Source organism: Acomys minous (assembly GCF_964271855.1).
Source record: "Acomys minous genome assembly, chromosome: 4".
In the NCBI taxonomy this organism is placed as follows: domain Eukaryota; kingdom Metazoa; phylum Chordata; class Mammalia; order Rodentia; family Muridae; genus Acomys; species Acomys minous.
This window is the reverse complement of record NC_140486.1, coordinates 120005156-120023425: the sequence shown is the minus strand read 5'-3', so window position 1 is coordinate 120023425 and position 18270 is coordinate 120005156. Positions and strand designations below refer to the sequence as shown.

General features: G+C 35.2%; 1 protein-coding gene across 2 annotated transcripts in view; it reads left to right on the top strand.

Annotated features, from left to right (window-relative positions):
• Positions 1 to 18270, top strand: part of SLCO6A1 (solute carrier organic anion transporter family member 6A1) — a 67962-nt gene that overhangs the window by 13947 nt on the left and 35745 nt on the right. For both annotated transcript variants that reach the window (XR_014778579.1, XM_084778776.1), the window contains exons 6-8: positions 2918 to 3027; positions 6521 to 6665; positions 13925 to 14120. Coding sequence is in view for 1 of the 2 variants with exons in the window: in XM_084778776.1 (XP_084634902.1) it covers positions 2918 to 3027; positions 6521 to 6665; positions 13925 to 14120 (451 nt within the window). In the remaining variant the exon portion in view is untranslated. The remainder of the gene's footprint in view (positions 1 to 2917; positions 3028 to 6520; positions 6666 to 13924; positions 14121 to 18270) is intronic.

Sequence of the window (18270 nt, the reverse complement as noted above, 5' to 3'; positions counted from 1 at the left end):
GGATGACAATAAAAGAATGGGCTTGCTAGTGAGGGAAAGATCAAGCGGGTGAAGAGCAAAGGCAGCCAGGGAGGAGCTTGAATATTCAGTTATTAAACAAGTAAAACTGGAAATGGAAGACTAAAATACAATATACCTAAACATTTGGGATATATATGAAACAGTTCTGAAAAGGAAAGCTTATCACTTTCAGAACATATGTTTAAAAAAAAATCAGTCAGTCCTTAAGAAACAGGAAAGGACAGTAAATACTTGAGAAATATTCAACATCCTTTCCTTGCATTGAAATTCTATCTCCACTTGGTTAGAACAGCTATAATCAAGAGAACAAATGCTAATGAGGATGTGGGGGAAAGAAAACGTTTTTTCACTGCTGGTGGCAGTGAAATATAAACTTGTAGAGCTATATATGAACTGTGAAGGGTTTTCAAAAACTCATGAAAGTAAGGGAGGTCGGTCACAACCGCCTGTACCTCTGGGCTCCACAGGCAATTTCTCATATGTGTGCACTCGGATGTGTGTGTGTACACGCGCGCGCATGTGCATGTGCACACACATACACATTTACATGTAATTAAAATCCGCTTTTAAAACCTAAAATAAAATTATCATATGACCCCGTTATACCACTCTTTTATGTATATGCCTGAAGATTCTCTCACAGAAATAGCTCTGTATTTCTGCTTACTGCCTCAGTATTTACAATAACTAGAAAATAGAACCAATCTAGTTGTTCACAAATAGTTTTATAGGATTAAAAATAAGTGGTACCTATGTTTTGGGCGCATGAAGGTTCTTGTACCCACAGGTCTCCATAGAAAGCAGGAATGTTAAGCATGAAGGATTGTTCTGTCAAAGAAATTGACATATTACTTGTTCTTCAATCCAGAAATCTGGGAATTGTAGGTGAATAATAGCCTGTTGGTCTGTATTACCTGTTGGGTCCAGGCATATCAAGCTCCTAGAACCAGGACTAGTAATTTAATGACCCTTATATTACCTGTACATCCAGGGCCTCCTCCAAGCTCCCATAATCTGGACCTAAGATATCTTATTGTCTAAATGACTTATATTATCCATATATCCAGGAGCTTCTCCAACCTCTCACAACCAGGACCAGGAGTGGCTGATAACCCAAATGACCTATATGCTGTCGGTATGATCAGGCTAGCTTTTCATTAGGCCGTTAAGCAAATACAAGTAGCCTCTCTCCAGAACCCATCTTCTTGGAAAAGATGACATATAATCTGAGTTGAATTTGGATACAATTATTGCCTTCTTGTGCACCAGCAATTGTATTACACCAAGAAACATTTTTCCAAAATTATATTGTGTTTAAATGTGCTGACAAGAAATTGCTTGGAATCAGACTCCCTGATGTTTGATCCAGGTTAATGAAGCCAATATGAACTGAGTTTGCATTATCGCTTTTTTCATGGTTTGTTTCCCTGCCTGACACCTACAGAGATGTCTTGACCTCTGAGAGGTAGATTTTTATTCAACCATAAACAAAAATGAACCCATAAACACTTTAAGGAAACCGATAGAACTAGAAATTATGTTAAGTCAAACCAATGAGACTCAAAAGGTCAAATACCAAATGGTTTTTATCCACATGTGGAATGTGAATTTTTTTAAAAAATAATTTATGTCTGTATACACGTGTGTGTGTGTGTGTGTGTGTGTGTGTGTGTGTGTGTGTGTGTGTGTGTTGGTGCACATGAGGGGTGGAGAGAGAGGTTTTGAGTGTGACTGAACTAGAACAGTGATCATGTGAGGGTCTAAAGGGAGACTATGGGAAGTTGGCTACACAGTGGTGAAATACAAATAATACAGAATCAGACATTGGGAGTTAGAGGAGACAGGAGTCACTGGAGGGGGACAAGGGCATATTGAAGAGGAATAGAGAACATTAACAATTAAGAGCAGATTATGATGACATAGTGTGACAATAAAGGTATACTTGACAACTTTATATACTATACTAAAGTGTCTAAAAATAAGTGTTTAACAACTTTAGAAATCAGAGACATGCTTATTGAAACTGTTTTGATATCCCACCTCCCACCATACAGGATAGCTATCGTTAAGAAAGTTCCAACTAGACATATTTCACGAGCAAGTAAAACCTTCATTATTATCATTGGACTAAAACAACATTCATGATAGAAAACAAGCCTAGAAAGAAGCATCAAAGAATGATGGATAAGGATAAAGAAAAATTTTTAACCAGTGATGCTTCACTCTGATTAAAGAAAACTCGCAAAACTTACAGGAAAACGATTGACATAGCATACACACTTAGGACATGAAGTGAAAACAGGAGTTTTGTGAGAAGAAAAGATAAAAGGGCTGGGAGAGGGCAGTAAATGTAAGGAAGAAAAAGTGTATCGATATGTGTCTGAGAGTGACTATGTTATATTTGTTCCCATTATTCATACTTCTACAGTGTTACTATGTACTCTTAGCAAAAGTTCTCACTTGGTAGTGCCTTTCACTTACCATAAAATGCTTTGTGATATGTGAAAGTGGCTCTTTGAGGGGGTCATTTTAGAGCTGTGTCATCACATGCTATTTGTTGAATATAACTGTTGAATTCTGCATTAAGAATCAATTAATACAGCCGTAGGGAACCAGTGCCAGTTAAGGTACCCACTTCCAGCAGTTAAGAGACATACATAGTAATTGACTGCAGAATTAGGCAGTGCAGATATGAGAAATTTTCATTATCAAATAATTGAATTTTGTAATACTGTAGAAAAATTTCAATTCTGAAATATACATGGGTTTTAGTTTGTTTTAAAAAATTCACTTGCCTTTTCATGAAACAAACAGATGATTATGTGTACAAATGCATGATTTGTATTTTCTCACTGACCTTGACATATCATAAGATTATTTTCCTTGTGACCTATAGGAGCAAACAAGATAAGATTTCAGAAAAGAATGGGATCTTTCACCATAGACAAAAGCTTTAAAGAAAAGAAATTTGGATCTGGTTGGTCGGATTTGTTTCAAGCCCTTCGGGTATAGTAAAATATTTTTGTTAACCAACTACTTAGAGTGATCTACTTGCACTTCCGTGATAGTTAATTATTTTTCACATTCCATGTACCGTTTTTTTCAGCTATTTATATTTCTTCCTTTAATGTACATTCAGAATGTATGTCCACTTCTAAATTGAATTACATTTTTTTCTTAAGTTTCTTTAGAACTTTACCTGTTTTGTATAGTGATCCCTGGAAGGCAAAGCACATGGCAAGCATTTCCTCCCAGTCTACAGGTTGTCTGTTCACTGCAGTGGCTGCTTTCTTCCCTGCACGGGAGCCTCTTGGTTTTTACATGATCACATTTATCTACATTGTTTCCGTTTTCTGTACCTTTGGAGTCATAGACAAAAAATATTGTCACTGCTCATAAATGATATGGGGTAACCTTTGCATTATTAGGAAAATGTCATTTGTAGATTTATACTTTTTGACCTTACATTCACATTTTAATCAATGTTGAGTTCACTTTTGCTACAGAATGAAGGGCAGGATCAACTTAATATTTTTTGTATGTGGATACCATAAATGGAAGAACCTGTGCCTTCTTCAGTGTATACCCTTTGACTGTTTATCAAAACCTGCTGGCTATAGATGACCAGATATTTGTAGGGTAACCTGCAGAGTTCTACCTTTGGCTCACTGTGCTCTGTGTCTTTCTTGTCATGCTTCTTTGTCTACTGTGGTTGAATAGTATGTCTCAGTATCAGATGTACTGAGACCTCCAGCTCGGTTGTGTAACAGATTAGCTCAACTTATTGGCATCTTTTCTACTACCTTAGGAATTTCAATCTTGTTTTTAATAGTTCTGAAATGACATCACTGGTTTTGTGATTAAGGTTCCATTGAATATACTGATCAGGTTTTTGTTCAGTGTTAATTCTTTCTATCATTATAAAAGATAAAAGATATTTTTGGTTTTTGTGTTTGTACTTTAATTTCTTTCAACAGTATTCTACAACCTTCACCATAGAGATGCTTCCCGTCCAAGGCTCAACTCATTTCTGGGCATTATCTTGACAGGTGTTTTATTTGTGCTCCCATGATTTTTTTCTCAATTAGTTCATTTGGATATTTAAATGCTTATAGATTTTATAGTTTGTGGGTGTTTTTTTTTTTTTACAAATTTCCTGAATTAAGTAAAGTATCAGTTCTAATATTGTTTTAGTATTGACTTTATGTTTCTCTGTACATGAAAGCATAAAATCTTTAAATAGTGTGAATTTGACTATGGGCCTTGCTATTTGTGGACTGTATGTCTAAATCTAAAATTAGATTGTTGACTAAAACATAATCACAAAATTATAAATCACTCAAAAACTCCTTTAACAATGATTCATAAATAATTCATAAAGAAATTTGAACTCAACATATCTATATAGTGAACACTCAGGTAAATTGACAAATGTGCTAATTGTGAAATGGCTATGTCCATTTATGAGAAACTTAGTTCAATTATATATATGCATATGTATGTATGTATGTATGTATGTATGTATGTATGTATACATATATATTTAACACAGTAATAATCAACCATATTGCATGAATCTTATATTCTAAAAAATGAAAATTGATCCAGATTTCATATGGCAGAATACAAGCACAAATACAAGCGGAATAAAAGCACCAGTAATCTAGTAACAATAAGACATTTTAAAAGACCAGAGTAGAAAGAATAGTATAACATTGTTTATCTTCATCTAGATGAACCATAGTTATAGAATAGAAAACTTAACAATTGGATATAAATATATAATTTGCTGTATGATAGAAGCAATTGAAACAATATTGTTCAATGTATGTAATTATAAATATTAATTTTCCTATGTCACATTATATTCACAGACACTTTCCAGTTTTATAAAGCTTTTTAGGTTTAAAAAGGGAGTTGATGCTGATAGTGGGAGATATGTATAGCACAGGTGTGGAAATATATTTTAAACTAGTCTTAAGCAACATAAAGCACAAAATGAAAGTTTATAGGTTAGGTAATATATAAAATCAAGAATATTTGTTCTGTGAATGAATATGTAAACTCTATAGTAGATGAGTAATGGCTATGAAAATCCAAGAAGTTAATACATAAAATAGAGAATGTTTAGAAAATCAACCCCAACCATAAGGGAGTGTAATAGAATATTACATACACATACACACACACACACACGTGAACACACAAACACAATTTCTAAATTATGCGGAAAAATGCACAGGCTCGTGTGTATTTGCATGTGTGTAGATGTTCACGTATGCTCAAGTTTACTTGCAAACATGTACACATACATGTGGAGGCCAGGTGCCATCGAGTTTCCTTCCCCAGGTAGTACCCAACTTTAATTTTTGAGGCTTGCTATGTAATGCTAGACTAGCTTGCAGTAGGCCTCTAGGACCATCCCGTCCCCCATCTCCATCTTTCAGCACTGATGCTATGTGTGTGCAACACAATGTGTGCAATTGTTTTATATGAGTTATGAGATTTAGTTCAGGTCCTTGAGCAAAGCAAGCACTTTACCAACTGCTGCATCTCTCTGGCCCACAAAAAAATGCCCATTTATGTTTAAAACCATAGAAGCACGAAGAAATATTACATTGTGTATGTCTCGATGACAAAATTTTGGAAGCCTACAAATGTTAACATATGTTTGCAAGTGTTTTGAATTATGTGGTCTATGCCAGTCTAAGCTATTGTAGCTTAACACAAAACTGTTTTACTAATCAGTGCAAAATTTGTATGAGCTTATTCCTCTTAGCTGTACATGGGTTTGATTAGAGTGCTTACAGACTGAGGGGTAGAAGTATCTCAAGGCTTCTTCATACTCTGATGTGGCCTTCCTATCAATTATAAGGCCCGTCCATGCTCAGTACTGATGGAATTGTACACTTCTCCAAGGAACTGCCAAATCTGAAATATTGTTCTGATGAATCTTAGAATACATGCTACTTCATTGAGCTGGATTCTATAATATTAAAGTGTTGTTATTTAAAGACAAAATCTGGAGGAAAATCTGTATCAAAAAAATTACTCATAAACTCCAATATCCAAAAAAACACTTTTAAGGATGCACAATTCTAATGATAATTTCACAGGAGATCATGAGTATATACACAGGACTTCTTATTATAGCCATGTTGGTGACATTGCATAGTTGAAAGTGAGATAAATGTTTAATACTACAAGAAGCAGTAAGTCCAGTGAAATCACATGACGCAAAATTACATAACACTCACCAGCTGAGTTAAGTATGAGTGTATCTAATACGGCACCAAAGAAATACTTTCACCAAGCTGACAGATCCAGAGACAAAAATCTATGTTTGCTTTAGAGAGAAACCAAACTACAAGTATTTTAATGAACTTGCCTATTGGAAAACTATATAGTTTGTTTTCACAATTATGTACATTTATGTCAGACTGTAGGAAACTGGCTCTTTTGATTAAGCATCGTTGTACTGTGACCTTCTCTGTTTCAGTGTCTGTTCAGTAACCCGCTGATTTTATGCTATGCGATGAGCAAAGCCACAGAGGCCCTGACTTTTGTTGGAGCTGCAGAATTTTTGCCAAAATATTTAGAAAATCAGTTTTTGTTAACTCCCTCCTTTGCCACTCTGCTCACAGGTAGATGTTTTTGTTGCTATGATGAGTTTAAAGTTTTTGCGATGTGTATATTTAAGTGTGGTGTGTATATTTTAAAAATATGTCAGAGAAGCAGAAGACACAGGGTGCAGTGTACTTAAGTGACGCTTAATAAAACTATAATCTTAAGATAACTTCTCTCTGCCCCCAAGGCAGAGATACAACCTCTATCATCTATGGCTGTTTACAGTGCAAACAAACATGTTTGCAAAGGGTTTAAAACAAAGAGCAGTCTGCTTCAAAAGTCAGTACATATATATAAAACATTTATATAATTCCTGATTGTGTCATGGTTCTTCTTGCTATTGTTAGTCTATTTTATATATGTGTAATAGTATAAATGTATATGTAAACAATAAAAATGTTTAATTGATAAAAAATTAAGCTGATAGGAAAGATATTCAGCTAATAACTATACCTAAACTGTGTGATATAGGAATAGACTAAACATTTTCATAACAGGAAGAAATCATAACACATATTACTTAACTGAAGCTTTCCTTAAATATGGAAACACACCAATGCTGAAAGAAAGATACATAAGAGTATAGTACGTGAACACCAACCACAGTGAATATGTAACTACAGTCATTCTAAACACAATGGCATTCCAAGCAAATGACTTACTTTGTGAAACGATCTAATGGAATAAGAATCAGTAAGTGATGTATATCGTAAAGTAAGTAGACATGCCTAAATAACATGGCTTTAAAATATATAAAACAAAAGTCACAGAAAATAACTGACCCTCTAAGAACTGGTTTCTGTCTCACACTTTCGTTCCATTGCTAGTGCTCTTTCACATCTTGGATTCTAAAGTAAAATAATTTTCTCCTTGATTTCATTAGCAGGAGGTTTACTGTCCACTCTTCCAAAGTCTTTCAAATTAATCTCAATCTACATATTATCTTGGAAATTATTATCCATATGATATATTTCACTTTCTATTAAATGTGTCTATAAAGTTCTACATAAAACATCCACATATTTACTCTTCCACAACATTTTCCAAATACAAAGCAGAAATGCCTTTAAAGGTCCTTTCAAATATATGATGGAAGTGTAATTATTTATATGGTTAATTCAATAGCATCATAAGTTTTTAGAAATCATGTTTTGTTTGTTACACATTTTATTTCTTTATGTTTTTATATGTGTATCTGTGCATGGTCTTGCAATAACACACACATGGAAGTCGCCAGACTATTTGAGGGACTTCATTCTTTCCCTCTACCATGTATGTCCCCAGGACTGGTGGCAAGCATCTTTACTTGTTGAGCCATCTTGCTAGCACCCAAATTAAATTCTTCTCTTTAGCTTGATTTAATCTCTTGGCAAGCCTTTCAACTAATGTTGTTTGTTGAGATGGGGTGGGATGTAGCCGAGGTAGGTCGTGAGCTTGACCTTGGTCTGTACCTTAGGCTGGTTTCTAAGTCTTCCTTCTAGTTTTTGCTATGCTCTCCCATACACAGTTTAATTCACTTTGGTTCAATTTATCATATTTTTCATTTTCAAGCTTTGTATTATTTTTCACAGTCTCTCTTTATTGAGTTGTTTTCTCTTATCTTGAAGAATCTTAATTCGCTCATACTGTTCATCTGTTATATATTGCTGATTTTCATACTTATTTTTTATACTGAGATTTCCACATGTTTTCACATGGAAAATTCTTTACTTTTATATTGTGGCCTTCATAGTGTAGTTTGTAATAATTGATTTCTCATGTAATGTTGATATATTTACAAAAGTACTCGATAATACAATGTTTTATACGTTTTTTTGTGAACAAAGTTTTCGGACACAGACTGCTATGTAAGTAAAGCTCAAATTAGTGATTCTTCAGGTCTTGAAAGAGTGGATAAACTCTGGCACTGCAAACAGATTTGTAGGCACCATAAGCTGTGGCATGCATACTCAATGGTGACTCCAACTGGAGTGATGGCACTGTAGGGAATTGTGGACCTCTTAAGGTATTGCAATGTAACTGTGTCATCTGGGAATGGTTCTTATGTTGGTTACTGCGTTTGTATTGAAGAATCCACGGAATGACGGAAGGGACTTCATGTTGAATGTTAGCAATTAGAAGTGCAGCTTTTACTGAATGACACTCATTACCGGCCTTACCAGCCACATGCAGTCTGCCCTGCTTCAGCTTTGACTAGTATAGATAAAATAAGAAGAAAAAAAAGAAAGAAAGAACATTGCAATATTAAAATTTAAATACAGAGAGGAAAAAAAGCGAGTGAAAACATCTTCCTGGCTAAGATCTTTCTGGATCTTGTAAATCTGAAGTTCACAATGAATAGAATGATAGTAGTAGATTGTATTTTCAGATTATTCTAATTCATCAAATTAGTGGGAACAGAGTCAGGCCATGGCCAACGTCTGACAAAGTCGTGGGGTGTAGACAGTTCTAGGAGTGGGTAGTCTCTGGAGTATTTTAGTCTTTGGTGCCCTGTATATGGATATTAATGGTAGAGCAGTGAGCTTGTCTTGCCACATGAGTGTAGGGAAAATGTAGGCTGCTTTATGTATATCTTCACTTAGGAAGATTTATTTTAACTTATTTTATTATAATTTATTCACATTACATCCTGAATGTTATCCCCTCATACTTATCTTCCCATTCCCACCCCCCATACCTCCTCTGCGCTATTCTCCTCCTCTAGACCTCTGATGGGGGGCCTCCACCCCGATCCTTTGGTCACAGTTTATCAGGTCTCATCAGGGTAGCCTGTATCCCCTTCCTCTTTGTGCCACCAAGGCCACCCATGCAAGGGTCAGTGATCATATCTCAGACCCCAGAGTTCATGTCAGAGGCAATCCCCTCTCCCTCCTCCCCATACACATGGAGCATGAGCTGTCCATCTGCTACATCTGAACAGAGGATCTAGGTACTCTGCATGCTTTGTCCTTGGTTGGTGCATCAGTGTGTGTAGGCCCCCTGGGTCCAGATCCACTAACCTTGGTGGTCTCCCTGTGGAGCTCCTCACCCTTCTGGTCCTTCCATCCCCCATTCCATACAATTATTAGCTCTCCTTCCAAGATCCAGATGCAATTCCAGTATCTGTCCCGAACCCCCACTTGGTGAAGTTTTTCAGAGGACATCTATGTTGGGTTAATATCCACTGATAAAGGAGTATATACCATGTGTGTTTGTGGGTCTGGGTTCCCTCATTCAGGATGATCTTTTCTTTTTTTAAATTTTATTAATTTATTCATATTACATCTCAATGGTTATCCCCTCTCTTGTATCCTCCCATTCCTCCCTCCCTCTTATTTTCCCCTTACTCTCCTCCCCTACGACTGTGACTGAGGGGGACTTCCTCCCCCTGTATATGCTCACAGATCTTTTCTATTTTCACCCATTTGCCTGTAAATTTCAAGATTTCTTCGTTATGATAGCTGAATAGTATTCCATTGTGTAAATACACCACAGTTTCTTTATCTATTCTTCAGTTGTTTCCAGATTCTGGCTATTATGAATAAAGCTGCTATGAACATAGTTGAGCAAATGTCCTTGTTGTGTGGGTGGAGTGTCTTTTGGGTATATGCCAAGGAGTGGTATAGCCGGATCCTGAGGTAGAACTATTCCCAATTTTCTGAGAAAGCACCAGATTGATTTTCAAAGTGGTTGTACAAGTTCACACTCCCACCAGCAATGGAGGAGACTTCCCCTTTCAGTTTTTTATCTTAGCCACTCTGATGGCTGTAAGATGGAATCTCAGTAGATTTGATTTGCATTTCCCTGATGACTAAGGACATTGAGCATTCCCTTAAGTGTTTCTCAGCCATTAGATATTCCTCTGTTGAGAATTCTCTGTTTAGTTCTGTAACCCACTTTTTAATAGGATTATTTGGAATGTTGGTGTTTTATTTATTGAGTTCTTTATATAGTTTGGATATAAGCCCTTTGTAGGATGTAGGGTTGGTGAAGATCCTTTCCCAGTCTGTAGGCTGTTGTTTGGTTCTATTGACCATGTCCTTTGCCTTATAGAAAATTTTCAGTTTCATACAGTCCCATTTATTAATTTTTGACCTTAGAGCCTGAGGTATTGGGTTTCTGTTCAGGAAGTTAACTCCTATGCCAATAAGCTCAAGGCTTTTTCCCACTTTTTCTTCTAACGTATTTAGTGTGTTTAATTTTATGTTGAAGTCTTAAATCCAATCCGCTTGGACTTTAGTTTTGTGTAGGGTGATAAATATGGATATATTTTCATTTATCTACATGTGGCCATCCAGTTAGTCCAGCATCATTTGTTGAAGATCCTCTCTTTTTTTCATTGCATGACTTAGCTTGTCAAAAATCAAGTGTCCTTAGGTGTGTGGTTTATTTCTGGATCTTCAGTTTGATTACATTGGTCAACCAGCCTATTTCTCTGTCAGTATCATGCAGTTTTTATTATTGTTCCTCCATAGTAAAGCTTGGAGATCAGGGATAAAGATTGCTCGAAAAGATCTTTTATTGTACAGAATTGTTTTAGCTATTCTGTCTTTTTTGTTTTTCCAAGTTGAGAATTGATCTTTCAAGATCTGTAAAGAATTTCACAGGTATTTTTCTAGGGATTGCATTGAATCTGTAGATTGCTTTTGGTAAGATAGCCCATTTTATTTTGTTGAGTCTCCTGATCCATGAGCATGGAGGATCTTTCCATCTTCTGATATCGTCTTCAGTTTCTTTCTTCAGAGACTTGAAGATTTTTTCATGCAAGTATTTCACTTGCTTGGTTAGAGTTATATTGTTTGTGGCTATTTTGACCGATGTAGTTTCCCTAATGTCTTTCTCAGCACAATTGTCATTTGTATACAGGAGGGCTACTGATTTTTTGTTGTTGTTGTTGATTTTGTATCCAGCCACATTGCTGAAGGTATAGGAGTTCCTTGGTAGAATTTTTGGGGTCACTTATGTATACTATCATATCATCCATGAATAGTAAAACGTTGACTTCTTCCTTTCCAATTTGTATCCCCTTGATCTCCTTTAGTTTTCTTACTGCTCTAGCTAGGACTTCAAGTACTATATTGAAGAGATGTGGAGAGAGTAGACAGCCTTGTCTTGTCCCTCATTTAAGTGGAATTGATTTTAGTTTCTCTACATTTAGTTTGATGTTGGCAATAAGCTTGCTGTATACTGCCTTTATTATGTTTAGGTGTGTGCTTTATATCCCTGATCTCTCCAAGACTTTTAGCATGAATGGGTGTTGGATTTTGTTAAGTGTTTTTCAGCATCTAAGGAGATGATCATGATAGTTTTTTGTTCAGTTTGTTTATATGATGGATTACATTGATGAATTTCTTTATACTGAACCACCTCTGCATGCCTGCAATGAAGCCTACTTGGTCATGGTGAATGATGTCTTTGATGTGTTCTTGGAGTTGGTTTTCAAGTATTTTATTGAGTATTTTTGCATCAATGTAAATAAGAGAAATTGACTGGAAATTCTCCTTCTTTGTTGAGTCTTTCCATGGTTTAGGAATCAAAGTCACTGTGATCTCATAGAATGAGTTTGGTAATGCTCCTTCTGTTTCTACTTTGTGGAATAGTTTGAAAAGAATTGGTATTAGCTCTTCTTTGAAAGCCTGGTAGAATTCTGCACTATATCCATCCGGCCCTGGGCTTTTTTTGTTTTAGTTGGGAGACTTTTGATGACTGCTTCTATTTCCTTAGGAGATATAGGACTTTTTAATTTGTTTACCTGCTCTTGATTCAATGTTGCTAATTGGTAGCTATCAAGAAAACTTCGGAAGTTTCATTCTGTGTAATGGATATGTAGACAGTATTGGGGCTACAGAAATGTGTTCTTAATAAACACTAAAGTTGAACAGACTGTGGACCATGTGAAATGGGTATATATTTGCTCTGAAGGCTTTTAGTTTTTGAAGTCTGGAGCAGAAAAAAAAGCATCCAAGACATGGTGCATGCCTGGAATGTCCCTCAAGCATGTTTGAACATACACGTATCAGTATGTTGTGTCAGGGACACTCACCCAAGGTCTAACTATCTCGCTGCCTGAGGTTGCTTCTTATCCAGATGAATCACTGAGGAGTCCATGAGAAGTCTGAGATTGTGCCAGGATTTCAAATCTCAGAGTGGCTGAGTGTTTGACAACAGGATTCTCCTCCGGGTAGCTCTTTAGCTGAGCTTGGACCAAGCTTTTGTTAATTTCTTTGTGTAGCTAGCTTGTTTTCAGATGCACAGCTGGGTTTTTATTGAGGCTGACTTGTGTGCAGGATGCAGCCTTCAGTGCCAACTCTTGTCTTCCGCTGTCATGTTACTGCCTTGTGGAGAGTCCACACTCCTCCTTAAAGATTTGTATTCCAGAAGCCAGGGCATTTGCTCACTAGAATTATCATTCACCCTAGTATGTGGAATGTGCCAGGTTTTATTTTCTGTCCAGACAACTTCTAGTTCTCACCCACTCATGCTTTCATGACAAGTTTCAATCTATAATTTTGTTTCCACCCCAAAGAAGAGAAAACTATTGTCAAGTGTACCCATACCACCACCTTGGACCTGAACTTCAGTTTTATCAATTATGTGTTTTATTGTTTACTTTTATTCTTTTCCACCTATCATCTTTATTTCTTCCCTCTTTTATTTTTTCCATTTTTGTGGTCTACATTTAATTTACTATGTTATGCTCAGTTTTTTTTTCCATTTTTCTCTTCCTCGTACTTTTTTTTCTAAGCTATATTCTTTTTGTGATTTTTCTCTTTCTAAATATTTATGTTTAAGGAGAAAAATCATACCTTATACTAGGCACTCTGGAGGCTTACATTGTTGTAAGACTGTTCATGTGGACCATCTGTGATAGGTCCCAGTGAGGTGGTTGTTCCAATTCTTATGCATGGGGTGATTTTAGGACGTGTGTTACTTCATTTCAGTCTCTTGCAATAAGCCATACATTCCAACTCTAATCGTCTAAGAAATAACATGTTTCAATAAAACAACTCCTAACAGCTATGTGGCATAGACTATTCCTGGTTTGTACTAGATACCCAGTAAGTAGTATAGGAGAAAAACATCATCATCACCACCAGAATCTAGAAGAGCTATAATGGTCCCATTCCTATGCAGAAGATTGTACATTTTCAAGTTTGGATTTATTAAAACACTGCATCTTCTGGCCTTTCATTCTTAGTTTCTTTATCTGTATGTGAGTATTGGGAATGGCATCTATAAGTAATTTTTAGCACTCTCCACATATATGTTTAACAGTATTTTCTTTCCCCTTTCTTAGGAATAATTTTAATTCCAGGAGGTGCAATTGGAAATTTCCTGGGAGGTTTCATTGTTTCCAAGTTGAAACTGTCTTGTAAAAACCAAATGAAGTTTATATTGATTACATCTGTTTTATCACTTTTGCTGTTGATATTAATCGTTTTTGTAGACTGTGAGACAGTGAAATTTGCTGGAATCAATGATGATTATGATGGGTAAATATATGTTTGCATACTAGATTTTTAAATAATAAGTCAAGGTATATTTTAGACTAGTAATCAAGTAACATTATATATTTATATAACTCTTAGCATAATTAAGCATGCAATTGAAGTATCAAACATAGTTTTACATTTAAGGGTCCATATCTCACAGAGAAATGTTTATTTATAATGCATTCATTAAGGGATTTATGATCAAAACTATAATTTTGTATTAGGGCGAGTAGCAAGTACAAGAATTTACTAGAATGTGTGTAAAGTGATTTGACCTTGTGTCCTTGAAATGTTCTGTCAGCCTTCTTATGGACATTAAAGAATACATATAAAGTATATTGGAACATGTACATTGTAAATTAAATATCCAAAGTTCAAAGGGCTTGTCATGGGGTAACGTGAAATATGTACAACATAATGCAACTGAAAAACAAAAGACTAAGCAAGTGAAATGATAAAAAAAAATAATAATAATAGCAATTTCAACTATGACTGAATAGCTTACAGCAAACCAACAGCCAATAAATGCCACTGGAGCTATCCATAGGCCTATAAAACATAACTGTAACTTTTTCAGATTCATCCATAGGACTTAGAGGAAGTTGATGATTTTGTAGACATGGCAACAAAAGGTGTATCTGTAACCCAAAGATGATAACTTTATAAAACATAAAAATTAAAACCCTTTTCTATGCAAAAACTTTTGTTATTCTGATGGACTGAGTGTACTAAAGAATAGAGAAATATTAGAAAATTAAAAATTCAGAGAGTTTGGAGCTGGAGAGTTAATGACATGTCAACTGAAAAAATCCCTGACATAATGGCCTCTTCACCACAGCAAGAAACAAATGAAAAAACATATCATTTTTTTAATTTGCTTGCAAATGAACAAATAAAATGCCCAAACAAGTTGCCCAAATATCCAAGGTGAACAAAAGCACTTAGGAAAAAGTATAATTTTACTCATTTAAATTAATACTTAAGCAAAGGTATTGTAGACACTCACATATGTGACTGCTGAATGTTATAAACATGTCACTTCTCTACATATTCGTTTTATAATTATTTATAATCCATAGAATATATTTTAAAATGTATTTAATTATAATGGAATCATACAATTTCCCTCTAATAAACATTTCCACATACCTCAAAAAGCCTATATGCATAGGCAAAGCAAAACCAAATATGAGTGGAGTATACATTCCGTTCAAAACCCAAACAATGCAACCAAATTCAAGAACTCAACAGCAAGAGGTAAGAATTTAATGTGAAGCAAAAACATGTGTGGTGGTATTGTCTTAACTACAGGTCTTTATTAGATTCAGAATACAGAACTCGGTGATACATTACGAATACTTAGAACTTCAATGTATGCAAAGCAGACATTCCAATCTCAAAAGGATGTTACATGTTTTAAAAATATATTCCTGGCAAGTTTGCACATCCAACTGGAAATAGAACTCAGGACACCACTTGCAGTTTTACATAACTCTCCAGTATGTAAGAGATCTACATATGTACAGTAAATCATGTAGTGCTGGTAAAAAACAGAAATTATATTTCTGCCCTACAGCAAGAAAGAATTTACTACAGGAGATAGAATACTTTAAATTTATGAATACATTTGTGTATTTTTATGAACGAAAGTTATGTTATAAACATAAAAACATGATCAATTTATGTCATTTGATGCAAAAAAATTATAAAGGTGTTTCCTTCTAGCCGAGAGAACTTTGGGAAAAATGAGGAGAAGTAACAAAGGTTTATAATATAAGACACTGGACTGCTGGATTATGATTATGTATATTCTTTTGAATGCTTACAAAATAATGCACAATTAAATTTTTTTTCTTAAAACACTACTCTGTCTCAACTTTAATATCAATCTCCTAGAAGACATGTCAAAATATAGGATGCTGTCTCCCATCATTACAATTTTTAATACAGCAAGTCTGAGACCTTGGACATTCCCAGGGAATGGTGACACTGCTAGGGCAAGGGACACCTTTCCACAGCAGGGTTTGGAAACATTGACTGTGAGCAAGAATGGCTCCATCAAGTGCCCTGGAAGCGGCTGAGGGGCCAGTGACATTAGTATTCGCCTTGGGTTTGCTTTCATTATTCGGAGCCATTTCATTTCTCAAAACAACACCAAACACATTTGAAAATTTGTTGCGAACTTACACAGTATAGTATGCGAAAAATTCTTGAAAATACATGTGATATACACACTAGTAATGTTTCCTGGGCTCTATTTTCTATCCATATTTGGTAAATACAAATCCTCTAATTTTCCACGTGTTCCAGCTAGCAATGTACTCGTTAGTTTGTCAGCTTCAAGTTAAACTCTATCACTGAGAGAATTTGTTGCTTTGCCCATCCTTTAGAGCTTTTTTTTTTTTACTTTTGCCAAAAAGATGAAAGTGATCATTGTGTCACATTGTACATAGCATCCTTTATATATGACAGTGAGCTTCAGTCATGAAATCTTAACAATATAGTCCCTGGAAGAAGATCTCTACAGAACAAAGTCAGTTGATATTGCAACATAGAGGGGGAATCTCAGAAGGCTCCATCCTTAAATCAAGAGCTGCATAAAATTAATGGCCATCAGGAAGGGAATATTCAGTCTGGTCCAAGTATGATGTGAGTCCCCTGATTGGTTATCCAACCCAGAGGGCATATATGTGTATATATATATATGTGTGTGTGTGTGTGTGTGTGTGTGTGTGTGTGTGTGTGTGTGTAATGTCTTTTTCAAACATCATAGAGTATGCTTCTGAGAAACAATTTTAGTGTTTTTATATATAAGTTAAGGAAATTTTTATTTTAAAATAAGAATTTTGCAGAAGAATGGTATATGAACACTTGTAACAAATTTATTCCCAATTCGTAATTTTCTTTTGCACTAAAGCTGCCTTACTTTTATTTAGCACATACATGGCTGATGAAAATAAAATCAATTTACTATACCAATTGTATAGATGTTAGGTCAGGTACACACACACACACATATATATATATGTGTGTGTGTGTGTGTGTGTGTGTGTGTGTGTGTGTGTGTGTGTGTGTTTGTGTGTGTAGATTTAAATATCCCTCATTCTCAAGCATAAAGAACTCAGACATAAAAACAAATAAAAATTAGATTTAAATCATACTGTATCAGTGGTACTCTTATTGAACATTCTTATAGAATGCTGTTGCATTTAATACATATCACATATTTTTCTCATCAGAAAGGGGAACATTCTTTAGGATAGACTATACTTTAGGTAACAAAACATGCCTTTAAATGTTTAAACAAATAAAAAATAATGTAATTATATGTTTCCATTTTGCCAACAAAAATAATATAAAATTAGAAACTAACAAGGTAGACTGTGAGCAATGTGCAGATATATCAGAAGTCAATGAATGACATGAACACCGACAATGGATCAGCAAGTAAATTAAAGAGAAAAATTGAAACAAATAAAAATATTGAAACATTTGACATAAAAGCAATAAAATGCAAGTCTATGACAATAAATAACAGCATCATAAATACAGACGAATGCAAAGAAATGATAAGTGCTTAAGGTGATAAATATGTGAATTATTTTCATCTCATTGCCGCATATTATATTCATGAATTTTTAAAACATAGTTTATTAATTTACTTATATTACATCTCAATTATTATCCCATCCCTTGTATAGTCCCATTCCTCCCTCCCTCCCATTTTCCCCTTACTCCCTTCCCCTATGACTATGACTGAGGGAGACTTCCTCCCCCTTTATATGCTCATAGGGTATCAAGTCTCTTCTTGGTAGCCTGCTGTCCTTCCTCTGAGTGCCACCAGGTCTCCCCCTCCAGGGGATGTGGTCAAATATGGGGCACCAGAGTTCATGTGAAAGTCAGACCCCACTATATTCATGAATTTATCAGATAATATAAATTATAATCATCAAAGAATCATCAGGAAAAAAAGCTTAACAAATCCAAATCAATAGATATACTAAAAAAAATTAAAAATGGAATCTCTTAAGGTAGCCAAACACATCTTGGTAAAATTCAACTTCTGTTATTCTTGAGGAGATGAAAATGTTCTACAACACATAGGAAGCTAATGGAGAAGGGTTGTCATGGACCAGAGATCAGCCTGGCT